The sequence below is a fragment of the Phoenix dactylifera genome, chromosome 7 (genome assembly GCF_009389715.1).
Source record: "Phoenix dactylifera cultivar Barhee BC4 chromosome 7, palm_55x_up_171113_PBpolish2nd_filt_p, whole genome shotgun sequence".
NCBI lineage: Eukaryota > Viridiplantae > Streptophyta > Magnoliopsida > Arecales > Arecaceae > Phoenix > Phoenix dactylifera.
This window is the reverse complement of record NC_052398.1, coordinates 14,845,395-14,872,003: the sequence shown is the minus strand read 5'-3', so window position 1 is coordinate 14,872,003 and position 26,609 is coordinate 14,845,395. Positions and strand designations below refer to the sequence as shown.

General features: G+C 35.6%; 2 protein-coding genes across 5 annotated transcripts; both read right to left on the bottom strand.

Annotated features, from left to right (window-relative positions):
• Window positions 1–3,111: 3,111 nt before the first annotated feature.
• On the bottom strand, window positions 3,112–12,230 carry LOC103710584. The gene is made up of 5 exons (XM_008796367.4): window positions 11,945–12,230; window positions 11,124–11,473; window positions 10,649–10,727; window positions 7,867–7,997; window positions 3,112–3,520 (listed from the first exon to the last, which is right to left on the bottom strand). Exons 2-5 carry the CDS (start codon window positions 11,433–11,435, stop codon window positions 3,284–3,286), a joined length of 759 nt encoding a protein of 252 aa, XP_008794589.2. The 5' UTR covers window positions 11,436–11,473; window positions 11,945–12,230; the 3' UTR covers window positions 3,112–3,283.
• Window positions 12,231–17,966: 5,736 nt separating this feature from the next.
• Window positions 17,967–26,362, bottom strand: LOC103710585 (RPM1-interacting protein 4). Of its 4 annotated transcripts, XM_039128378.1 has the most exons (6): window positions 26,106–26,362; window positions 20,485–20,529; window positions 19,814–20,365; window positions 19,522–19,713; window positions 19,135–19,196; window positions 17,967–18,350 (listed from the first exon to the last, which is right to left on the bottom strand). In XM_039128378.1, coding segments are annotated over exons 1-6 (858 nt in total). In that variant the 5' UTR covers window positions 26,112–26,362; the 3' UTR covers window positions 17,967–18,349. The 4 variants fall into 4 exon arrangements, with proteins under 4 accessions (XP_038984306.1, XP_038984307.1, XP_038984309.1 ...); XM_039128379.1 differs by lacking the exon at window positions 19,135–19,196 and having other exon boundaries at window positions 26,106–26,357; XM_039128381.1 differs by lacking the exon at window positions 20,485–20,529 and having other exon boundaries at window positions 26,106–26,356.
• Window positions 26,363–26,609: the final 247 nt, after the last annotated feature.

Here is a 26,609-nt window from a genome sequence, read left to right as displayed (position 1 = left end):
GCTGTTTCATGTCCATCTTGGAATAGCTTTATGACTATGCCAATTTCATCCTTTTAAATTGTACCATTAATATTAATCTTGTATTATCAATTATATTATATAAATATCATTATATGGCAATTAATATTACAATTATAGTAGTAGTTGTAGTACTAGTAGCATAAAATATTATTCTTTTAGTACTATAATAATTAAATATTCTATAGTATTTTTATAATATAATATTTTTATATTATATCATGATACATGATATCTTAATATATCATGACATATTATAGTAATTAGTAATATTATCATAGTAGATAATTAGCATTTCATTATATTATTATCATATTAATAACATAATATTTTAGAATATTATCTCAGATTATAATATTATTTGCAATATATTATAATATGAAATAATGATATTAGTAGCACTATAATAATATCAATATTACTATAATATGATTTCATATGTAAACCATATTAATATAATAAAACAACATATTTTTTTCTATAATATTAAAATGTTATTAATTAAGATTAGCATGGTATTTAAGAATATTAATATTATAGTATTGTGGTATAATAATATTTAAAGAATGAAATATAAATAAAAAATATCAAAAAGTAAAAAAATTATACTAAAATATTATAATATTGTAATATATAATATGTAATATATATTATTACACTTTGATATAATATTATACTCAAAATAAATTTTAGTGCAAAATTCTTGTAATAGAAAACTATTAATAACCATTCAGTAGAAAACTACACCCTCTTGCCTCCATGTTATGGCATGGTTTTGATAACACCATTAAACACAAAAAAGCTAAAAATAATAATGACCATTATAAAGATATTACTTAGCAAAGATAATATTGTTTATTTGCCTAATGAACTTCTAATGGGATGATAAAGGCAATCATTATCTGTGATAAATTAACACAACCATTTCATTTACTTCACTTTCATAAAATTGGATATTATTTATAATTAGAATTTGATATTTGAATTTAAAAATTGACTAACTATAACTAATGAAAGGACAATTACTGAATATTATCCCTCGGAAGCCAGTCTACTCTGAAGGGACCACAACAAAAATTCGTGTTGCAATGATGATGAGAAGGCTTGGGTACAGGTGGCAACGGAAAAATATGATTAATACCACAGAAAAATATGACTAATTCCACACTGTTTTTATGAATAAATTGATGTACAAATTGACACTTCATTGACTTGGCGTATAAATATGAGTCTAGAAAAGGGTGACAACTTAAAGAAAATATGACATGCGACAGTTTGCAACACTCCAAATTTAATTAAAATATGATGTGCTTTTAACATAGACGCTGGGCACTGCACTGTCAAACCTTTCTCATGTCTTCCTTTTCTCTTTCTTTTATTTGCATGAAAATCTTATCTTTTTTTCATGTCAATCACCATTTTGCACGAGCATCGCTAACGCGCATGAGAAAGAAAATTATATCAGACCAAGAAATCCTACATATTTTAGGAGTTCACATTATATCGCCCAAAGACATGTCAAAGGAAGGACAAGTTCCACTCTATACGCATGCATGCAAGTTTCTAAACGAGTGCTTGGTATATTACTCACAGAGCCTGAAAGACATCCTTTCCCATTAAAAGCGACGATGATGTTCGGTGGAAATAGATCATGGGGCAGATTAGGCGCCGACGATGATCGGTGCAGATTGCCTCAGCAGCTGGTAACTCCTCCATTGTGAAGGAATTTCTACTTTTGTATCACGGTGCAAAGCAGGGGATTTGAACATGGGCGATTTCAGCTTAATTTCAATAAGAGTTCCAAGATCGAAGGGATTAGTGTCATTGGTTTGCAAAGACAGTGGGCTTTTGTCTGTCAAGCTAATCTGGGCAAATACTGTTATAAGAAAGAAAGAAGAAGAGAGAGAAGACAAGAAGAAGACGACTCTGCAGCAATTGAAATAGAATTTTTGGGAGCCATCTGTGGCCATAATAGAAGGCACCAAAGGACTTCACCTGGTGCAGTTGGAGCAATTCTACGGAACACAAGACATGTTTTGAGGCCGTGCCGAATTTAGTACTCTGAAGGAGTCAGATTAATCACGTAATGGAAAAAGTTTCAATGGAAGCAAGCAGTAGGGTTCTCTGAAGGAGTTTGTAAGAACCACTACGATGCTGCCAGACAATATGGTGGTCTCACCCGCACTAGTCAATAGTCATGTCGCCAAGCTAATGGAAGAACAGAGCACAACCATACATAACATGGTTGGGAAGACATCAACAAGGATCTTGGAAACCAAAGTAGGATATCTTATCTATCAACATTATGCATGATACCTTCTCTTATCCATGGTGGACTAGAAGATCTGCCCGAGGAGATGACGAGGGAGGCAAAGGCCCTGCAAATGGCCTTCTCCAGGAAGGCGGCAAGGTTAGAGGGGGCGGCGGGCGCGTCGAGGAGACCTAGAAAGATGATGAGGGCAGCAACCCTCGAGGATGGAGCAGTTGTTGGGGATCTAGCAAACATATTTGGTATACAAAGAGTCAAGCTTGGAATCGAGGATGGTGATCGCCATGGAAGTTACTGGGGTAGACATGGGGGAGTTGAAGTAATTGGAAGAATGAGATGTTCCGGCACGGGGACAGCATACTTCATGGACAAAGATTCGGTCAAAGGTAATAAGATATGGGTCAGGGTCAATAGCCTCTCCAGCTCACCAAAAACTTAACAAGGAACGAAAGGTAAATCCCTACCTGAGATGCAGGACCAGTTAAGTTGTCACAACATCCTCATATGAAGAAATAATTCTAATCAAGATCAACAGCAAGGGATCTGCTGTGAGATTAGAAGACAAATAATTTGAAAGATTAACTATAGTCCTATGTCCAGCTATAGGTTTTTTGGCCTTTGGGTTCAGAAAATTCTATTGAGTACTGGACAAGCAAAATTCAGGATATCAAGTACTGGAAGTAATGGTAGTTCTGCAAGCTAGTCCAATTAAAATTTAACTCCAGGGAGGTAACTATAACACATTCTACAAGATGCCGCAGAAGAAGGCCATGAATTTAGGTTGCTCAATTCATGACAGCACAAACAGACAATTAGATGCAAGATAAATTTGAATCCATATGTAATCACATTGCATATTAACTTTAACTGTTGAGATTTATCAGTCAAAAGTCGCCTAAATCCAGAAGAATGACTTTAGAATTGCCCTAGGGCTAGTTAAAAGAGTAATAGGGGAGCCCCCTAACGGAAATGAATGGTACCCCACTCACAGTCATCTCAGTCAGTGGATGGAAGGTAAACCCTATGAAAGTTATTCATAGTAAGCTTCCTCCTACAGGTAGGGCACTTCTTCTGGGCCTTAATGGAGGCCTTGATGCAGCTTTGACAGAAAATATGACCGCAAATAGTTGTTGATGCTTCAACCAATGGGCTCAGGCAGATAGGGCAGGTGAAGGTGGGTTCCTTCTGTACCACCTTTTCTGGCTCCGGATCAGGTTTCATGATAGCCCTCCTCTGTGATGTGTTTAAAGATTTAGAATTAGAGCTAGAAGGCAAAAAGAGTTTATAAAGAAATTCACTCTTGATATGGGTAGTGTGAAGGCAAAAACAACTGCTTGTTAAGCACTAAAATTATATCTCCCAAGGAAATGCATGATTTTAAAAGGACAAAGAACTGCAAGAGAAACTTAGCACGTACAGCAGAAACAGCTATGTAAAATTTCAGTACTCAACTAGATAAAAGCACAAAAAGAGACTTGGTCTTGCAAGAAAAACCTAGCATGAAGAACATCAGGAGATCCATAGATTTCTGTAATTGCATATGCAAAGCACAAAAATGACCGACTATAACATTATAATTTAATTAAATCCCTGTGCTTAACTAGACTAAGTGCAAAAATTATTCTCTCCCACCCACTCTTGTCAGATATGAAGCATAAAAACAGTAAATGTGATGAGAAATTATAGAAACAATAGCTGTCTCCTCCATGTCCAAAATTCAAATAACAAGTTACTGAAATGGCAAACAAAAAGTTGTTTATGCAGCCGTAGGTGTGCGAGGCACCCTGGCTGCCGCATAGGCCCAGTGACCCCAATATTAGGCCAGGCAGCATGGTAGTCACTGAGGCATCCAGATAGGCCTAAAGGGCACACAGAAGCGAGCCAAGCGCAATGCTATTAATGTAGAGATATGTGGGTTGGGCAGCGAATGCAGTTAAGACAGGGCCTAATTCAGTTTAATCTGAGTGGATTGAGGAGCATGCTTCCAAGAAAGAGAACAAAGGTTGGCGCAGGAAACAGAAGATTTAAACTCAGGCAGCGGTTAACAGTACCAAAACATCAACCCCCCCTCCCAATTACGCCCACAACCACACAAAAGCATGGAAAAAAAAGAAAGAAAAAAATAAGGGGAAAAAATTTCTCTTCTCCCACCCACCAACTCTGCCTCCCTTAGCAGATCCTTCCCTTGGCCCCTTTTCTCTGTTCCCTCTTCCTCTTCCTCTGTTTCTGCCTCATCTCATCCTTATTCTAATGAATTTTAAATAATAGTTTTTTCTAATGAATTTTATTTATTTTTTTAATAATAATTAAATATGAAAAGCACAGGTTTCCATAAAGTAGGACCACTGCTGCTTGCCTACCATAACCAATCTTTTGACTCTTGCACCTCACCGAGCAACATCTCACATTTCCTTAATTGTAAAACAGATTTCAGGAAAAAAAGACTGCATTACAAGACTCAAATTCTACTCATATAGCCAAGTCTCCACTTCATTGGACATTTTATCATTGTAGGGAATATCAGGTAACTTGATGAATTTTGATATTGATGTTCACAGGCTAAAAGATTCATAAGAGACTACTTAGGTGCCTGCTTAGGATGAATTTTGGAGAGAGTTTATCAATGTCTTAAATTGACGACCACCACTTAGATGCCTGCTAAGATGGGGCCTCCTAGAGGGAGCAAAAGTGCCCTCATGTTTCCCACAACATTTCAGCATTGATTCAAAAGACAACAGCCCAAGCCACCCAGATAATCCCTTCTAGGTCCTAAGTTTAAAGTTTTGAATCACTTTTTAGTATAAGGTTTATAACGTATTATTGAACATTGGCAAGTTGATACCCACCACTGACTGGAAACATCTTATTCAATATGTTATGTTTCATTTGTTAGATTATAACTCTTTTCAGGTTTCTCCTTTTTATTTTTTTAATAAGTTATAATCTTTAGACCACCTTGACCTTTAAATGCCAGCTCCAGTACTGCTTCTTGCAGTCCTTTAAGACAATGTGTCTCAATATGGATGCCATGAATGATTTATGAATTAATATTTGTTGTTTCCAAGTTGGCACTCTCCATCAACTTACTACATCATAGTTGATATATTATGTTTTACTATTTAAAGTATAACTATTTTTGAATTTATTGTTATATCTATTTTTTTAAAAATTTTAGGTTCTCTTAACTTCTAGGCACCAACTCGATGCCTAGGCACCAAGCAACCCCCTGTTTGCCCATCTGACTCTAATATACTTCGAAAAATTGGAGCTTATAACATTTTGCTTATCAAAATTTAAATAGTAAGCTTCCTTGGATTGCGGTAATTTAATAACCGAAAGAAAATGTTTCTTTTGATCTTGATCAATGAAATGAAATATTCTATTGCTTCTTAAATATGGATGCAAAGAATCATTTCATAGGTGATGACATAAGGTTTGACGAGCATGATCGTGATAAATGGATACAATTAGCCTTATAGCAAGGAGCTTGGCGAGCGGACAACTTTCCACTTATGCATGCCAACTTGGCATGCATGCAAAAGATATGAGGATTGTACGAGGGGGCATTCCTCTCCATTACCATCAAGCTAAGGCGATCCATTACCACATTGCAACAACACTGGATAAAATCTCATTAATCCTCCAAAGTGTAAATTTTCATGCTTGGGCCACCGTGGTATCCTGGTAATCTCTCTAATATATTATTTTTTCTATCAATGTTTCGAACCTTTAATCATTTCTCCCATTAGTCACTTATCTCCACCCTCATTCCATAATATCCTAGACCTTTGCACCTAACTCCAAGAAAGCACCTATAAAGTACTGAGCAAAACAACCCTTTTGTATCCCTCAATTTATTTTCTTATCCACCAAAATCTGCATACCGAATGACCTTCAAAATTGACGGGAAATGTTGATACTTTGAACTTAGTTCTAAGTTAACATTTAGTTAAGAGAGAATTCCTTGGAAAGCTGAAGTGATATAATTTGACGGAATTGAGTTCTAGATAGACATGTAAGCCTACCCTCAAACCATTCATTTTACTAACATTGAAGCCTCATCCTTTGATTTCTTGTTTGCAACTAAAATTCCTTTGGCTTCAGAAAATTAGTGCTAGAGAGAAGAAATTGAACCAGGAACAACAATAAATAAAGTCTATAAGATGACAAAGACTGAAAATGCAGTTCACTAGAAGTTAAGATTAATATTTAACCTAAATGATATAACTAACAAAGTTAGTTTCCAAGATGAATAGCGACAAGCTAGTAGGACCAGATGTGCCGAGTTTCTAGGTCTTAGAATGTTATAATATAAGTTTTATCAGAAGAAACTTCATCAGTTCCCTTGAAATTTACAGGAGATCTGAGATTAAGAGTTGAACTACCAGATTGAAAAGAAGACCAAAAAGGGGGGAAGGGCCCCAAGGCAAGGTGCTGTAGCAGCTAGGTTTGAAAACTTAGGACTTTTAAAGGTATTGAGGTGGTTAAAGAAAAGCATTAGAAGACGTACAAAAACAAAAATGCAGAGTGATAAAATCATCAAAAGATTGGGAAAAAAAATAAAATGCTCTGGGTTTGATGCAAAATTCACCATTGTCAAACCCTAGGAATCTTCCTCCGAGTTGCAGGTATTGCATCCTGAGGCATCAGTGCATCATGTCTTCAGGGATTGCCACCACAGAGGAAAAGCAAGGGAAGTCTTATTTAAAGCCACAGGGTTATAAACTTCCTAACAACACAGATGGAAATGGAATACCATCAAAGGTCGTTATGGAACAACACCACAATTGCAAAGTTGGAGTTTAGTTAAAGAGGATGACAAATAAGGATGTCCTCACTAGGACGAGATAATTAAAAAGGTTCTCTTCTGGGCTTTAAGACGTCCAAAAGCTAAGAGTGAAAAAAATGGATTTAACAATACAGCATTCATTTGCCTAGAACGTTTACATGCTGATCCTATAAAGTCAGGTGATTCATTCTCAGAAAGCATATGCCTATATTTTTTCTTGTTTCAATAATTTACAACATGCTACCACCATAAAAATCAAAATTTCCAATCTTATATTACTATTTCTTCCAATTTTCCATATTTTTAAGCCAACAGATACTTGCCTCTTGCCAGTTAATGTCCTTATATGATGATTTCATATCATAATCTGCAATCTTAGATTCCTCAATTAACTAGAGTTCTATAACTTAACAAATATGTACCTTAGAATTTGGCACATTATCTAGACCAAACTCAATGCTGAAAATAGTAAAAATATTGCTAAAGCTAAATAAAACAAGCTGTACAACCAACCCAAAAGCGACAAAAAAGATTTTTGTTCAACTAACCTTCATATAACACTAGAAGACAGTCATACCTTTTACTAATGTTCTTGTCAAGTAAAAGCTTCACACAACGGGAAAAAAGAGAGCTTTTTGTTTTTTAAAGAAAAAACAATATTATAATGTTTTGAGGATAAAATTATAGAAAAAATGGAAAACAATAATTACAAAACATATTGAAATTACAAATATGATAGACATGAAGAACGGACAAAACAATGTGAAATAAGATAACAAATAGTAATTACCTTGGCATCATTTTCCTGTTCCAAGTCAGGATAAAGATCACAATTAATGATAGTCCCATTTGTCGGCAGCCTTTCACGCTTGTTGTGAATGTTGAGGGGTAATGTGGTTACTGGTTCCATAACAGTGACCCCTACAAAAATAGATTGAGCATTGAGTTGACACATAAACAGAACAGAAAATACAATAAACAGCATATAAGGTATTTAAATAATATATATAAATGACTAATTCGTTTAATTTTTTCATAGTTATTGTGATCCCTTTATAGATACAAAAGATAACAAGAAGAACAGAGAACTTGAAATGAGAAATTAAAATAAAATATCAAAAATTGTACAAATTCAGAAAAACCCAGAGTATGACCAGAAATAACATCAATCAGCCAGATTATTTTAAACCACGATTTTGAGGAAAAATTTAAAAAATTCAGAAATAAAATATAATTAAATAAAATTAAGCCCATGCTTGTAAGCAACAAAAGGACAGAAGCCATCAAAAAGGTACTTGTTCACTATCAAACTCTTGCTTCTATTACTAAAACATCAGTATCATCTTAGTAAATTAACCTATGCTTTTACTTTGTTACGCCAATTTGTTCTAGATTGAATTGGAAGGATAGAGCGTTAGATTACTGTCGCCACCTCCAACTTATTTACTGCATAATAAATAAGGGCCCAACTTATTTAAAAGTCATTTCTTAAAATCCAAAAACGGGTCCAAAAAGTTGCCATACATAGAGCTAAACCAACTTGAAAGACCTAAGAATGTGCTAACGTGTAAGACATTTTTGGTAAGTCCTTGATTTTGGTAAGTCCTTGATGTTTAAAGGCCACCATGGCCACCAAAAGCATGCTCGGCGCTAACATATCTGAATTTGTTCATAACATATCATATGATTCCTCAATCCAACTAAAGTTTGACATTAATATTCTAATATAACCCTATTAATTCACCTTCAGAGCAATAACTTATTTGTCAAATGCAATATGGAAATAGAAGCCATAATTAAAAACCAACAGTAAGATAAACTACCAGGTCCAAGTGCATGAAAGGACCCATTCAATATCATGCGACACATTTATATGTCATGCAAACTCCGGCAATGCATTTCCACCTCCTGAGTTCGACTCTTCCCCTGAGCAAACTACACTTGTATCACAGTCCCCAACCTGTCCTATAAAGAGAAGATAACATGCCTAATTACATCTTCGTCAATGATAGCACAGCTCCACCAAGGGCCCTACATGTGAATTCCACCCCTATGAACAAGGAAATGGTGGAGCCTAGGATGGCCCAATGATGAGCCAGCAAATGGCAGTATGTGATTGGAACTAGGGTTAAGGAGACAATGGAGCTCCTGATGGAAAACTTGATGTAAAATCAAGAAGACAATGGAGTTTGGGTGAATTCGGTAGCCAGTATGGCTAGATATTGACCACAGACTCCATCATGCATGTTCCCTGTGTTCCATGGGTCCATAGATAATGGAAATTCCAGATGATAAATACAGCATAGTGCATGACATAGTAACAGTATAACACAAAATGATGATTCTAGTCTTTTGACAAGTGCATCACACTATCTATATGCATGTATATATTAGCATGGGTGATCATTATAGTTTTTAATTAAAAAAAAATCCAAAAATAGAACTAAAAATGGAAAAAGATAAATCTCTTTTTGATAAGGATAACTTTGCATGCAAGAAATAAACACGTAAAACAGGAAACAAAAAGTTTGACAAAAAGGAATAGACTAAGGGCCTGTTTGGCATCATTTTTATTTTATATTTTTATTTTTAAAACAGAATTACAGAAATCAAAGCAAAAAAAACAAGTTTGGTGCTATTATTTTTATTTTCTTTTTTTCACAAATCATTTTCATTCTTGTCAGCGCAGTCCTCCCATAACTCATATCCTTGGGTCTCATAGGGAGCAGTGGTTTATTTGATGCTGTACAAGTTTGACAAAAAGGAATAGATTAAGGGCCTGTTTGTCACACTTTTCAAAAATAATAAAATCATATCTTTTTATCACCACCACTATCGACACTGCTGCCGCTGCCATCCACAAAGATGCCACTACCACCATCAATGTTTAAACCAGCAATGCCATTACCTGCATCGCCATTGTTTCCACAATCACCATCATAGCTATCACCGCTCGCTACCACAACTATTACTGCAGCCACTCCCCACCATCTTCACTAAACTGCTACCACAATCACAGCCTCTACCACACCACTACCACCATCACCGGTGCTACCACCACATTGTCACTCTCGCCTCTGCCACCACCCCCATATTACTACATCACTAGCTCCCCCATCGCCACTGGCACCACCACCAACACTACCGCCTCCTTTATCTCCATCACCACTTCCACCGCCTCGACCACCATCATCATATTTATGTTCTTAAAAATAACGGACTACATGAAATAAGTTTTATATTTTAAAAATATAGAAATAAAATAGAAACACAAGTTCTATTTTCCTATCTCTGGAAATAAAAAAAAAAAGTTGATGCCAAACGATACCTGAGCATCAGCCATATCATAAGCATCCAATTCTACAAACAAGATTTCCAACCAACAAGATAGGGGCTCAACAAGAAAGACACTTGACCATTATCAACAGTTAAATATAGCAGGTATTAAACTTATTGAAGAATTTGGTCTGCTAACAGGATACTCCAAATCCACAATAAAAACTGAATCTAAAAAACACGTTCTTCATATAACGGAAGCATGAGATTCATTTCATCTTAGATCTTAAGATCACCTGATTGTAATGGACCTGATTCCAGATCTTCATCAAGAACTACCATCACAGATTGGTTCCTCCTGGCCCAGTTCCATGTCTAAACAAGTAAAAAGACATACCACGATCATGTAAATAAAGCATCAAGCTCGAGAGAGTGAGAACAGATACTCAATCCCAAGGAGATAATGCTGATAACAGTGAAATTAGAACAGACATACGAATCAGAAAAGCTATTGATTATACAGATTATCATATTGCATAACACATATTAATCATACTGCATATGCATGCATCTCATATCTAAGGATTTGTGACCATACAATCCTTCGCACATTGAATCCAAAGACAAGGCTTGAGTTCACAACTCATCCTCACACAAGCAAGCCTTTCAGCCTGCCTAGGGACTCAAGCACAGTTGACGACGAATGATACCAAAGCCTAAGAGACCATAAACCACTTTTAGGGGGAAAAAGGCTGGGAATGATTAACAAACTTGAGGAAATACTCTTGAGGAATAAAGCATCTCAACGTCATCTTCAAGTGCATCCACATCAATGGGCGAACTAATTAACCCGTGATCGGGTATGGGCACCACCCGTTGCTGCTCTCTGGTGGGAGGAGAGCGCTGAGGATGGACAGGAACCGTAGCTTCCTGCGAGACACAAGGATGTGCAGAACGGGAAGACCCCTCAGGCAACCAGCTCTCAGCTGGTGGCACATTGAGGTCAAGATTCAGAACCATCTTTGCACCGGTATCGTCCCTTGTCTGCCTCCAAGATCGCCTCCACGGCACCCACGCGCTCATGCTACGTATCAAATCAGTATTCACTTTGCAGCGAAATCCTAAAATTGCAAAAAAAAATCATCACAAAAAAAAACCCTTAAATTCCACTTTCTTGCCCTATAAAAGTAGGAGAAAAAACCCAAATAAAAAGAAAAATAGCTTCAAATAACGAAATTTTATGCTGCAAAAAAAGAAGATGACTCTAGAACCACTACTGCATCTCGATTCCGACAACCAGAAAAAAAAAATATATTTTTATTCCTATAAATACAGGTTTCAAGCTGAGTACATCGAGAACAGAAACTTCTCAAGAAAAAGAACGATTAAGCCCAAAAGACGCTCACAAAACGATCACATCACTATTACGAATCGTCACAATCTTTGCAAGATAATAAAAGGAGATGAGGCGAAAGAACACAATCAGCGAAACCCTAATCAATCCAAGAAAACATCATAAAAATTCAAAAAAAAAAAAAAACAGAAGTCGCCGATGGAAAAGAGGAAGGAGAAGATCGCCGGCGAACGCATACCTCGCGACCCGGATTAGGGATTGGTTGGGGAGGGACTCGGTGGGGGCTCCCCCGGTATAAGAAGGGCTCCCCCTTTCCTTTCTCGGCCCCGAGGCCGTGGTTTTAATTTAGGCAAGGTTGGGATCGAGAAGGAGTCCTTAGGGAGAAGATTGAGAGAGAGGGGGAGAGAACGAGCGAGTTCTCATCTTTCCTTTCCCCGCCGACCGCTTCGTTAAATCAAAACTGGTGGCGCACCGGAGCGCCGTGTCTGGGGCGCGTTGCATGTGTGAACAGGCATATCCAATACAGAGTTGGACATTTGGCAGATGATACAAACAGCTCCACTCCATTGTTAGACTTTGTGGACCACCAAGCCAATAGACCCTAAGATGATGTGAATCTTAATGTTGATTGGCACAATATTTTTCTCTCCTTTTTTTTTTCTTTTTGTTTTGATGTTACATATGGAAGATTTATTCCGAAACTTATCCTGTTACAATTTATGTAAAAAAAAAAAAAAATCAAACAAACACTTTTGTGTTGGTGATTCAGACAGATTAATTGGTCATCGACAAGAAAACCTATGTGTATGTATATGCATATCGAGATATATAGTGCCACTGGTCTAATGATGGAGAAGCTTGTCGTCATGGTGATTATGGTAACTGTTTCATAATTATTGGTCTTCAATGGACAATATCATTGATCTAATGATGGAGCAGCTTGTCGATATACATATGGAAGATTTATTTCGAAACTTATCTTGTTACAATTTATGTAAAAAAAAAAAAAATCAAACAAACACTTTTGTGTTGGTGATTCAGACAGACTAATTGGTCATCGACAAAAAAATCTATGTGTAAGTATATGCATATCGAGATATATAGTGCCACTGGTCTAATGATGGAGAAGCTTGTCGTCATGGTGATTATGGTAACTGTTTCATAATAATTGGTCTTCAATGGACAATATCATTGATCTAATGATGGAGAAGCTTGTCGATATACTGAATTATCGTTACAGATGTTGAAGCGTCTGATCGGTTGACGACAGTGTAGAATATTTTTGCTTTGTCGCCATGTACCAAAGATTCGTTTGGAAGCACAACCTATTGTAGTTTACATAAAAAAAAGAAAAAAAATAACTTTATAGACCACTCTGTCGGGGAAGATTAACTACATTCTTAAAAATCAAATAACCACTTTCCTATTAGCGGTTTTGATAGTTGTTTTACGATAATTGGTTATCGTCGGAGAATTTTATAAGTATGGACATATAGAGTTTATTAATAACTCTACACATATGAGTTTAAAACACTTAAGATTGCCATATTAGTATTTATTTTCTTTTTGAAGGGACTATAATGGTATAAAATCGTAAATAAGATTGTTGCTAAATTACATGCTAAAATGAGCTTTCCTTCCCCACCTTTAGCCCTCCCTCTCCGCCAGTACTTTCCTTCAAAATCAGGTGAATCTCCATCGGAGGCTAGCGATCTATAGGCAAAAATCTCACTTACAGCTCGGTTTAGAATAGGAAGTTCGCAGTGTGCATGTATCAAGAAGCGGGATAGCTATGGAACCTATTCGATACCTTCGTTTAGTTTTTTGTATGCTATAAATCATCTAGGTGAAAATACCAACCTGAAAGTGGATGGTGGATTGAAGGTAACACAGGGCATTACTGTACGTAGCCACGCATCATACTTGTCTGATTTTTGGATCTAGAGATCTAAAGAAAATTAAACTTATAGACTGCTGCTAGCCGATGAAGCAACATAGAGATTCCATAATTACTTAGTTATAATTGATTATTTAGTTGAAGTTCACATCTAGAAAAGCTAAACTATTGTCAATTATCTAAAACAATTGATAACCAATAACTATATATTTATGGATATATATAATTGAAAATTTATTGTTAATAGATTTGCGTTAGTTGATTGATAACAGAATAAGGACTTAAGATTTACTATACTAGTATAGAATTGTGAATGAGTTCCTTTTCACTAGATATATGTTGTAGAACATGGTGGAGCCTATTCACATGTTTAATCATCACAAAAATAAAGTCTCATCATAGAGAATAGCAAACTAGAGAAAATGTAGCGCATTCCTATGTATAGCCATAACTCTAAAGCTCACCTTATTATCATTATCTAAAAATTAAGAGTTAGTAAACTTTGCAAGCCAATGGCAAATGAATTGATAACCCACATCAACAATAATTCAATATTTATTCAGTTACAATTGTTGATATGACATCGTTAGAATGCATTTGATAATATTTTATAATAAGATCTCTTTAATTCCAACTCTTCATTAGAAAGAAGCAAAACTATAATCTTAACTTCAATCAGTTTTATCTAATTTTAGCATAGCATATTGGTGGTGGAAGCAAAAGAGCAGTCAGAGCGGTAGTGAGAACAGATATAGACTTTAGGTCAGTCAAAGAATCGAACAGAATAAACCTTCTTATTTGGTTGGGTTCAAAATAGGATTAGATCAATTTTGGTTCCGATTTTCAGAAACATGATTGGATCAACTTGAAATTACATTAAGAGTCTAGGTAAAAATTAGATCTGAACCAAATTGATTCACATATATACATACATAATGTATTTTATAATAATTTACAATAAATAATATAAGTTATTTGGTTATTGTTTTGAGTTTTATATATTGTTGTTGCCGCTAAATACGATGCATGACTTCTTCTTTTTTTTCATATTTGATGAGCTATCATATTATTGCTAAATAATAAGTTATTATCCCATTATATTTATTTTACGTATGTATTATAGACTTATGCTCGTTGAGTATTCACTCATGATTTTGAATGAACTTTTTTCCGTGTAAAGTAGTTCATTATTTTTGCACCTTGTACAAAATATATTGTCTTCCAAATTCATAATTTTCTTTTCTAAATGAATTGTTAGATGCCCTTTAGTGCATTATTCTTGATTTTATGTTTCTATTTCTAATATGTTTTCCTCAACGAAATAGATTCTTTATTTGCTTAATTATATTTTGATTATTTGGGTAATCCTAAAAATAACCCAATCCAATACAATTTAATCTGGTCAAGCCAGGTTGGTTTCAACATTAATTGGTTCAGTTCTGATTCCAAATTGAGAATCGATTAAGATTGAATTCGTTCTAGGTTAGTCCCTAAACCAAAGCAACCCCAACCCATGTCACCCTTTGCTAATAGTGATTCAGCTGAGAGCAATGAAAGCTAGAAGGTTATGCAAAAGTAGAAGGAGAGATGGATTGATGAAAATATGTAGATGATGGCAATGCCAATGGTGGAGTTTAGGCAGTTAGGTGAACTAGCAAATATAGTGGCCAAGAGAGCTTTATGGTTGTGGCGCAATGGTGAGGCATGACCATGGAGGGAAGAAGTGTGGAGCAATTAATAGAGGCAAGGGAGGTTTTCATGCTAATGGAAAGCAGTAGGGCATGGAACAAGCAATGGAAAGGCATAAGGATGGAGTAAGGAGATCCTCAAAGGTATAAGAGCAGGTGGTAGAAGGTGCGTTGTAGAGGTGATAATGGGTGCCACTGGCAAATGATAGCTAGGAAAGGTTAGGGATTGGGTGATATTAGGACATGAGCTATGGTGAGGGAGAGTTAGATGAAAGAACGGAAGAAGATTGGAAAAGAAAAAAAATTAACAATTGACAAAAAAAAATCTTTATAGCTTATTGGTATCACAAGAAAGTTGGTTCCTTTTATCTATATCTATGTATGCTGACTGTAATTGCCAAATAAGTGAGTATTTATTTTGCTTTATACTATATGGTTTTCTCTGAAGAACCTTGGAAATTCCTAGATTACTTGGTTAAGTTCCACTTTCAACAAACCTGGGGTTCTTCTCCTTTTCAATTATAGAGTCCTCTCCTATGCAATTCAGCTCTGCATGGAATTCTATACCACAACAATTTCCACCAAAAGGTCTTAACCCTTATAGTAGTTTTCACTTTCCACACAATCATAACAGAGGCCAGTAATTATAGTCAGACCATATCCCTTTCAGTACTCGGGATTAAACAAATGTCGGTAGGGAAGCTAGTCCTATTCCAGAGTCTTTCATCAGTGAATGCTTGTGCTTCAGCTTCTTCAGCAGAGCATGGAGAAAAGAAAATAAAGAGGTCTATGATTTGATCACCATTAGAGTTTCACTGCTATTCTCGCACTATATCCATTGAGGTTGGTTGTTGATCAACATTATATTTTATTGAAACCCTATGAGGGGCCTCCGAGAAGTGATTATAGATTGAGTTTCAACAATATATTCTTATTAAGCATGGTGATTGAAGATTGGCAAACTATCTCTATAAGAATTCATTATCGGCTATCAATACGAATGATAGCTCTATTCATCCCTTAAAATGAAGACAAGCTAATAGAAATAAATAGCTTGGAATTTCTAGCTTTCCATATATACCAAGGGATTGTAGATGCCAAAATGAAAAGAGAATGGTCCTTTCACTTTTACCAAACAAGTAGGGAATAAATATGAAGTAATCCATTGAAAGATTGAGACAGTACTTGAATATCACTATAAGTTGGAAAGAAAACCATACTGTGTGAAAAAAATCACATTCAAGATAAAGGAGCTCTTATCCTTTTGCAGATTGGTTGCACATTGGACAAATAGGAGCAAGTAGCTAAATTATAACTAAAAAAAAATCAAACAGTTCCTTCTTTTTTATGGGTAATTATGGCAATTAACTGGTGTAACATAATTTACTACAAATCTGCATGTATATATAGTTATAATTGGTTATAACTACATATATACATATGGATGTACAATGACTAAAGGTTCATTATATAGTTACAAATTAACAACAATTTTCTCCATCACCAACCTAACATCCTAGAACACCAGCAGAGGAGCTAATATGCATATTAAGATTCAATAATGACTAACGAAATAAAATCAAAACTACTGGATTACTAATGACTCAATAAAGACAGCCAACAATTGCAGCAAAAGAAAGCTGGCGAATACGAAAAGAGATAATTAGGTTGAAACCAGACCCACAACCAGAAACCCAAGCATGAATCCAACTCGACTCAATTCAGTCAAAAATAATAATAATATTTTTTATATCTTTATAAAATTATAAAATTTCTTGCAAGAACTAGCAAACACAGGATGAGACAGCAGCTAAACTGATAGGGGAGAAGAATAGATTTAAGGGTCAATTGTTCCTCTCATTCAAAAAGGATGATGTGATTTTGTAAAGCCTTGTAAGTGTTTTCTTGATTTGGCAACCATACTCATATAAATATCAAATTGGTAGCTACTTTATAGTGCATGACTTGATTCTTCCAGCAAGTTTCAACCTCACCTGATGTTTTTACTATATTCAAGCATACAAAAACAATTTGTACAATGAAGTTGCATTATATAAAACCACAAGTTGGTCATTGTTGAAGACATCCTATTTCAAGTCCTTGAGGACAACCAACCACTTGGTTGAAAGGATTAGGTTGCAAATCAAAGATGCAAAAGACTATTTGTTTTTTTTCTTTTAACCATAGGCAGTGTACCATTTGACAATAACATTAGTGGAGAAAGAATCATTTTGTAGTTAACATAAAGAGAGCATCCTTCGAAAACAGGAGCATTTTACCTGCACTGTGAAATAAAACTCTGGTCACATAAAACTTTTTTTGCCCGAGAAAGAAAGCGGAGTTCTATGAGAAATCAGAAAATTCAATTCCAAGAGAAAATAACATAAAATATTTTACACGATCGTACATCCTACTTATTTACTCAGTAAATCAATGCATAACTACTGAACCCTGATTTGGTAAGAGAAAAAAAGTTGCACAATTAAATTTTACATGCTTAACAATGCCCTTCCTATAACCAGTCTAAAAAGGACAATAGAAAAGACATCAAATTATAGCCTTTAAATTCCTTTAAATCTAAAGAATCAAACAAATGAGTTCAAGTTATGACTCACTTTAAAACAATGAAACTTGCTCTATGTAAGAACCTTGGTATAATGCAGCTTACACGAAAATAATTTGCATCCTTGACCCAATAACATTCAGTTTCATAACAATGAACAAGTTAACCATTATATACAACCAGAATGATCCTGTATTAAAGTAACTTGGAATCCTTAGGTTACTGCATATAAGAGCACCCTAAAAGAATATGCAGCATGGTCCTTTACATCACAAATAGAAGGTAGGAAATACAAGAAATGAAAAATTAAAGTGTGCTTTCTTATAAACATACTCATAATTATTATCATTAAGGCACACAAGCAGAGAGAAGAATGCATTTTCAGAGAGATCCATCATACAAAATAGCCTTCTTCGAGATATTTACAGATCCAGAGATCCACAAAATTTTCCACCAACGCTGATTACTTTTTGCACCAGCCAAAGCATGAACAGCTCTGTAACAATAAATAAATAAGTAAATAAGTAAATAAAAAAATATGTAATTAAAGAAGGAGTAGATCATTCTGGAAAGGACTATCAAGCCCTAAAGGATTTCTTCTTACAAGGAGGTCACATGAAAAGGAGTCAATTACCAACAAAGAGACACAAAAATGCTCAACAGCAAATTACATGGCTAAAAGTTTCATTAGTTGCTAGAAATGGGATTTGAAGATGGAAAAGAAGCATTGAAAATACTTTCTCGCTGCATCTACCACATGCAATGTGTTTTTCTATTAAAGCCTTCTGATGCTACTTAGACAAGTGAAATATCCACAAGAAGCAGCTGAAGTAGACTCTCTTTTGTTTGGTATGGTGGAAGCAAAACAAGTAATGTTTCCATTAGAAGGTTCATAATAAACTAAATAAGATAGCTTATAATAAACAAGTAATTTTTCTGTTTCAAGATTAGGTTCGCACCAATGTATTACCAATCAGCAAACATGCATCGGCAGAAATATAATTGGAAAGAAATTTAATGGATAGTCAAGAACTTTTGGAACATAGAGATCCCAAAAACCAAAAAAAAAAAAGTCAATTGCACATGGCAAATGGCTTTCCACCGAATAACTTCAGAAGTACCAATATTCGAAAACAACTGGACAATTTCTATGTTTGACATGGTTGGAAGTTATATTCATATCAAACATGGATGATGCTTAAATACAAATATGGAAAAGTCTATGCCCACCAAAGGGGCATTTAAATGCACTGTTTACGTGCAGACGTGGCCACACTTACCAAGGCAACCTGCCAGTGCTTGGCAACAAAAGACCCTTTTCATGCCAATGCCTTTGTGCTTCCTGCCAATCGCATGTGGCCATGTCCACATTAAGGCCACGCGCATAAAAGATTGTTTGTAAGCATAACAGGGCTCTACACATATTAGGAATTTTTAGTGCATTGCTTGCGAATCTAATTTAATGCTGGGTAACCCTATTTGTACCATATCTGTTTTACTCAAACCTTGGATTGACACAAGTACAACCTTGCATAATAGCAAAACCAACCAAGAAGAAGCATTAAAGTTTGAAAAATCATCACAAAGAAACACAAAAGACTCTTCTTAGTAAGATTTTACTGCTGCTTTTGCTATTATGTGCACAAGGGATAGAAGAAAGCACTCACTGATGACTCGTATCTCCTGTCTTGCTTGTGATCATTGGGATATATTGTATCATTGGAAATGATGGGAACTTTTGCTGATCCAGTCTGCTTTTCCTCCCTTACTTTGTTGAATATGTGCGTGTAACCATCAGCAGAGGAAGGATTATTTTCATCCCAGTCACCAAACTTGGGAACGGCTGACCCTTTTTCAGGCTGTCAATTAAGAAAACAATATCATATTTCTTTTATGTGAGCACATGAGAACAATTATGCTATTTCAAAACTAACAATTGGAAAGGAGAAATAAGTTTACTGTTTCATCGCCTCGACCACCAGCCTTTAATCTTGATCTTCCTGCAGAGTTGGAAGAATGCCCATGGCCACCTTCTGATGAACCCTTTTTTTCCCAGGAAGGAGAAGACACTCCACCTCTGTTTGCAGCTTTCACCTGATAATGGGGGTGAAGGGGAGAGTGTTCGACACTGTGGCTGTGATCTGATCCACCACTTGTTCTGCCTGCCCTCCTCTGTGGTTCACCATAACGGTGATACGGCGAACCTGTGGCAGGTTTCTGAGGTACGACATCATGGCGTAAAGGAGAGTCAGTGAGTCGATGACGATCATCTTCTCTGCTTGTGCGTTGCTCATCCTTGGGCTTAGGAGCCTCAGAATTAGATCCAGTCCTAAATGGTGGGGCCTGAACTGGAGGAATCTCTTCAGAAAATGCTTCTGGGTTTTCTTGAGGATCATTCGGATTGATTAATTTCCCTCCAGCTTTACCCTTGCGTGCATTGTCGAAATATTTAGTGTAAGGGACATCTCCATCACCTTCCCAATTGCCAAATTTTGGAACATGGGCATGTTGCTGCATTCAAATCAAACAGCAGCTTGTTACACCCACTGAGAAATGAAATATAATGGACACCTTGTTCTTGTGAAGAAAAAACTTTGGCATCAAGACATGGGTTAAAGTTTTCATCCTGCCATGGCCATTGGGTACTTCCATATTGCAATTTTGTACCACTCGCACTGAAACAAAAGATAACAAAGAGAATAGACAATCTAAGGCAGAACAGAGAAGCAGAGTTGAGAACTTCAAATATATTCAGATTGACAATTTACTGATGCATAAAATGATGCGATTACTTTGAGATTAGCAAGTGCCTAGTTAGTTAAGTATACATCATCCATCTATATCATCCACAAAAAGAGAATCCTTAATGACATAAAATAGCTTCTTATTTCTCTAAGTGAATTTTTATCAATTAACCTTTAAAGTAGACCAAATACAAAAGAATGGTGGAATTCAAACTTAGGTTTCTTCAACCAAGAAAACATCTCTAAAAATTCCTTTATCTTTGACCTCATTTTACTTTAATGACAATACACATTCTCATTTCTCATATGTCAAGTTTCCTCTATAGGCAGCTAGTTTTCGCCATCCACTCTTTCCCCAGACATCAAAAAGTGATGGCAAACTGAGTCATACACTAGGCCTTTGAGAAGATGGGCTCGAGAATGTTGTACTGTTGGAGAAGTAAGGGCCTCAAGTAATATGGATGAAAGTTTCCAAAACTAATGGGCAAGGACTAAATTAATCGGAAATTTTCGATATTGATATCATATACTGGCAATCATTTATCTTGACTATTAGCTGAAGGACTTCTAGATATTCAGTGGTAGTATTTGGGTCATTTCGTACATCCTGGCAGACACCTTGCACAATGCTTCTTTAAAATTCTTAACACTCCACACTACCTTCTTAATGAAGGTACTCCCAGCCTCCCAGAAAGACCTTGGTCTGTTGTAAACAAGTTCATTCTATTTTAAACTAGTATTGTGCATTTGAAATGCACGTGACTTGAAAAGAGTCCGAAATGGTGAAGGAAAACAAACACAGATGATGGAACCATGTATCATACATGGATTCAGAACCAGGATGGAGTTGAAATGGGACAATTCCCATTATAATAGTAAGATAGACAACCATATTCAATCAAATGACAACTGATTTTTCAATCATGCAATCTCAGTTTGGGCAAGCATACGTATGCATGAGAGAAGGAGGGATCTCATTTACTAATGGTGGTCAAGGTCTTCTAATATGATTAGATTTAAATAAAACTTAATACAATATTGTCATCTAAATCTAAAAATTAACATAATATTATTATCCTATGGCTTGTAGAAGTGAGTTCGCATGACTTAAGAGTCATCATTGGAATATAAAATGTCCAAACGAAGTGCTGCCCTTTGTATCTTGCCAAATTCCAACAAGAGAAAAAAATAGTACATTTGGCAAGTCAAAGATTTGGATGAGATCAAAGTTTTAAAACTTAATTCTGGCTTCAGTTTCGATTCCCCAGGTCTAGTTCTGCTTTCAGCAATTTCGCTGCTTCCATAATTTCACTCCTAGTTTTGAGATTTTGGTCAAAAAAGTCAGAAAAAAATTTCAAAAACAGAAAAAAAAGGAAACAAGGAAAGCAAGGCAAGTTATTTCACATCATGTTATTGTGTTTTCTGTTATCTAGAATCGTAAAGGCCTGGGTAGTTTTAGGTTCAAATTTAACTATATTAAGCGTAAGTCATTAAGTATCTCAGAATAATGTACTAATCTATTAAGTACAAAGACCAAAGATCGCTCAGTCAAGCATAAATTAACAAGACAAGTCTACAAACATAATTAGACATACCTATTTAGTACCACAATAGTGAATATTTTAGTAACCTATCCAAGCAAGAAAGAACTCAGTAACCATATTCCGTTCTATTTTACTTAATCACCTGTCTAAGAAAGAAAAGTCAATCTAAGTATAAGTCATTTTAATCACCAATATAAGCAAGAAAAAACCCATCTATGTAAGAAACCATTTTATTTCATTACTTTATTTTAATATTTTATGTTTCTGAAAAAGAAAAATCTATGCAATGAGAGAAAAATCATATCAACAAATATGTTTTTAATTAGCAAAAAAAAGTAGAAAAAATTCAAAAAACAAGACAATCAAATAAAACATAGGCATATCAATTTGTATAGGGGAAAAAAGAACAGTTTGTTTCACTCCAAACTGCCAAAACTGGCCGTAGTCAACCAAAATAACCAAATCTGCTAAAACAGTTGAGACCTGCTGAAACTAACCAAAAATGACTGCGACCAAAAATTTTAGTTAATTTTGGATTGATTTTAGGTGAAACCGAACTGTTTTGGACAAACCAGATTGGTCTTAGTCAAAACTGACATGTTTTGGCCGAAATGGATCAATTTCAGACCACACTTAAAACCTTTGAAATGATGATTGAAAACAAAAGGAGATATGCAAGCAAAAAAAAGAATTTAAAAGATGCGAGAGTCTGGGTTTTAAGAGAGATAGGCATGGGTTAGGATGGCTTCAAAGGAAAAACTAATGGTCACAGGACTGCAAAAACAGACAGTAAGTATAGTGGGGGTTGGGCGATGTAAGAGTTTACATTTATATCAGACTCCTCGAAGGGCCAAGGAACGTCGATAAGAATGAACTTGGTGAGCTTCATCTCCCCTCCATCAACAACAACAGAAGAAAAGAAAAAAGAAAAAAGAAAAAAGGGAACCACTACTTTATTGCCCACAATATCTCATCAGCAAATTTTTACATTTGTTTTTCAGCTTCAGTTTCTTTTAAAAATCTTTTTAGATGCTTGGTTTATATGATTTACAATGTTTTTTATAATAGAGAGAATTATGTTTAGCAAGTGGACATAAATAGAAATTTGTAGCCAAGGGTTCACTTGGAGTAGTAAGCTTCCCTTTTGTCTGAGACCAATAAATACTTGGTCAAAAGAGCTAGGAAAGATTGTTGCCATGGATGGCTCACTAAGCCAACTATGTTCATATCCTAGTGCATCCTGACACAATTAATGTGGGTCTATCTCCATCCAGCTTTAGAAGGCAATGACTCAATTTTGATCTAGTCTAAGAGTGATAGTGGCCTTTTCTTATTAGAGGTGATGTTACAAAGATTACCGCATGAATGATTCGTGAATGACAAACTTCACTCAAAAATACTGTTTTTGGAAAACAGTTGCAATATGTAAGAGTTTAAAGGACCGCATAGTGAATATCCAGTATGCAGGCTGCATACACAAGAGCAGATGCGTTTTGTATTTTTTTTTAACTATATAAAAAAATAAATAAAATACATAAAACACAATAAAAAAATGATGATAGTAATATTTTTTAAAAAATAATACTAATATTAGTAAAATAATAATAGCTAATAATTAGTGTTTATAACTTAGTACCTAATGCTAGTAATAATTATTTACGACATAATTGAAACCAATCTGACCTAACTATCTGTTTGAAAATGCTCCATCTGCGCATGCCTCTGTAAGAGCAGGCCATATAATTAGTTCCATATTCCTAATTAGACCAACTTTTCGGCCCTTAAGCAGTATGACTGTATACAGTAACCATGCGGTGCAGTCAAGGGACAGCATCCACATATGCTGCTGCATATGTGGCATCATGCACAATATTTTAAAACGCTGTTCAGAAAGGAAAAAGCTTAAACCCAATGAAACCCCTTAATGCAGAAGTTTAGCCAGCCTAACCTGAATAAAAAGGTGACTCTCATATAGGGGTAACCATAGCAAAGTGGCTTTGATTGATTGATCTGATATGACACAGACAGAATTATTAAACTCCTAACCATTTAACTTCTAAAATTGTTGACATTCAAGCTCTAAGATGATGCCACAAAAACTGAAGAAAATCTCACTAAAGCCAATACTTTCGTAAAGAGATGTACAAACTTGCATTAACTAACATGATATGAACCTTATGTAGCAAAGAGATCTTTCAAAAAAAATGATAGAGATCTTTAAAAAAAAAATAACAGCAGTAACAGAGAACATATCTGAATACGCAAATAGACAAATCCAAAATGAAGGTTATTTTCTTGCTCAGGTAATTTATAAAAGGAGTTCTAGCAAAGAGAGAGGATCTATGCATGGTGTTAATTAACTTGGAGAACCCTAATGATTTGCTTGGCATTAAGAAACAAAGATGTATACTAAGGGTACATATCAAAATTATTAAAAAGTGATATGCAACAATAATGGTTTGGAAGTGAATCATGGTTTAAGTTGGGCTCCTACCAAGAGTTGGCACGCTACAATTTCCTACACCCCTCTATAAGAACTCAATATCCAGAAGGTTGTAGTGTAGAGTATGATCTTGGCACATTAAATTGCATAAATTAATAAGACAATAAAACAGTTGATTCATTTGCTGGCACATCTTAATCTTCAAAACATCCTAAATTCTTCATTTATCCTGAATGTCATACTGGGGGGAAGCCATATCTACACATGGAACATCATTTGGGCAACCAACTTTTCTCCTATTATTCTTTTTCATACTGCAGCTGAGATGACCTTTCCTGTTTTTTTTGTTTTCAAAAAGTATGTTTACATCACAGAATATAAGTTCCTCATCTCACACAAGATAGATTGTTAGTGCAGCATTCCAAATATCCATAATTCCCAAAGTTCTCAGTAGTGAACCATCTCAAACTCAATAATCTCGACTTTCCTCTCTTCAAGAAAGCATTTCGGACCAAAAAGAAGGTGGAAAAATCCAGATAAAAGGACAACAGGGTACCACAAATGTTATAACTCCAAATTCCCCATGCCTCATATGCGAAAACCAAAACTTTGTATTCAAGAAATCACTAAATGCAGGCTAAAAATGAAACAAGACAAGGTGAAAGATCAAAAATAAGCAGAGATTGTCAATAGGAGAAAAACCATGCGCTCACACCCGTGTCCATCTTCCAAAAACAAAATTCAAAATGTTTGCATCAAGAGATTATGACCACTTATCAATACATGGCCCTGAGATCAACCCACAAACCCCAAATTTTCAACTTCCCCCCCTATCCTCATCCCAACAAGTGAATGCTAAAACCAGTTCCACGCACCGACAGGCTAATATAGCCAGGTGAACAGGAACCAACTAGTCATAATAACTATCTCACCATCCAAAAATACCACCTTTGCCAAATTAAACCCCGAACCAACCAAGAACACACTAATCCTTATTCCTTCATCTGTTTCCCTGCCAATAAGGAAAGACAAATAAAGATCACTGGTATCCAATTCAACTAGGAAAATCTTCGTTCATAAAAACACAAGCTGAAATCTCCATAAACTCCTCTAGAGAAAATCACAATAAACAAACAAACAAATAAAATAATAGAGAGAGAAGAACAAAAGGAAACTGGCAGCCCCTTCAAAATTCCCACCCTCCACACCTTCCAATAACGAGACAGCATAAACCCACATCAAAACCTTCACTTCACGCCGCCAAGAACTAAAATCCCACAAAATCTTGGAGAAATTATCACCATACGATACAAAATCCATCAAATAACTAAGTTCTTAAAAAAATCCACAAGAAAACACCAACAAAAGCGCACCATAGCTTACTTAGAATAGCAAAACAAGCAATTAATTCTCAGAAAAAAACGCTCAAAGATCGCACCTTTCTCATTTCGCATAGATTTTAGCAACGAAATGAAATAATCCCCCATATAGAGGTACCCATTAGAAGCCAATAAACTCACCGCCATGTGGATGCCTCCGATTCCAAAAAGAGGAAAGATTCCTCAAAAGGGTAACAAAAGCGCCTTCTGGCCCCTCGCTTCCCGATCCCGTGGGGTGGAATTGCTCGAAAAGATTAGGGCTTTTGGTCTCGGAGGCGGCGGCGGCGTAGATGCCCTTGGAGAGAATAAAGAGAAGGGCGAGGAGGATCAGAGGAACAATAATAAACCGAGAAAGGGTGAGAAAGGTGATGAGGAGAAGAATAGGAGTAGAAGCACCGACCGACGCCGCCGGTCATGTTTGACCTTTCTTTATGCATCGATACGTACTCTGTATTTATCTCTGCATGTAGGTCTGTATTTATCTCTGCACCTTGAAAAATTTTCACTTGCAGTTTTTTCTTTTTTAAGAAAAAAAAACCTACTTTTGTTTAGAATTTTGGAATCTCTTTTACTTTATACTCATATTTATAATTTTTTAATAAACACATTTTATTTTAAATGTAGTTAAAATATTACATCAATATT

Bases quoted from the DNA above. Each gene is read 5' to 3' on its own strand.
- LOC103710584 (XM_008796367.4), bottom strand. From the start codon at position 11,435: ATGAGCGCGTGGGTGCCGTGGAGGCGATCTTGGAGGCAGACAAGGGAC. The intron at 7,998-10,648 runs GTGATCTTAAGA...CTATTTTTGTAG, and splicing joins ATCAGGTCCATTACAATCAG to GGGTCACTGTTATGGAACCA. The intron at 3,521-7,866 runs GTAATTACTATT...AACACATCACAG, and splicing joins AACAGGAAAATGATGCCAAG to AGGAGGGCTATCATGAAACC.
- LOC103710585 (XM_039128378.1), bottom strand. The intron at 20,366-20,484 runs GCAGGATGAAAA...ATTTGAATGCAG, and splicing joins GGAAGTACCCAATGGCCATG to CAACATGCCCATGTTCCAAA. The intron at 19,197-19,521 runs GTGAGTGCTTTC...TGCGATTGGCAG, and splicing joins ACAGGAGATACGAGTCATCA to GAAGCACAAAGGCATTGGCA.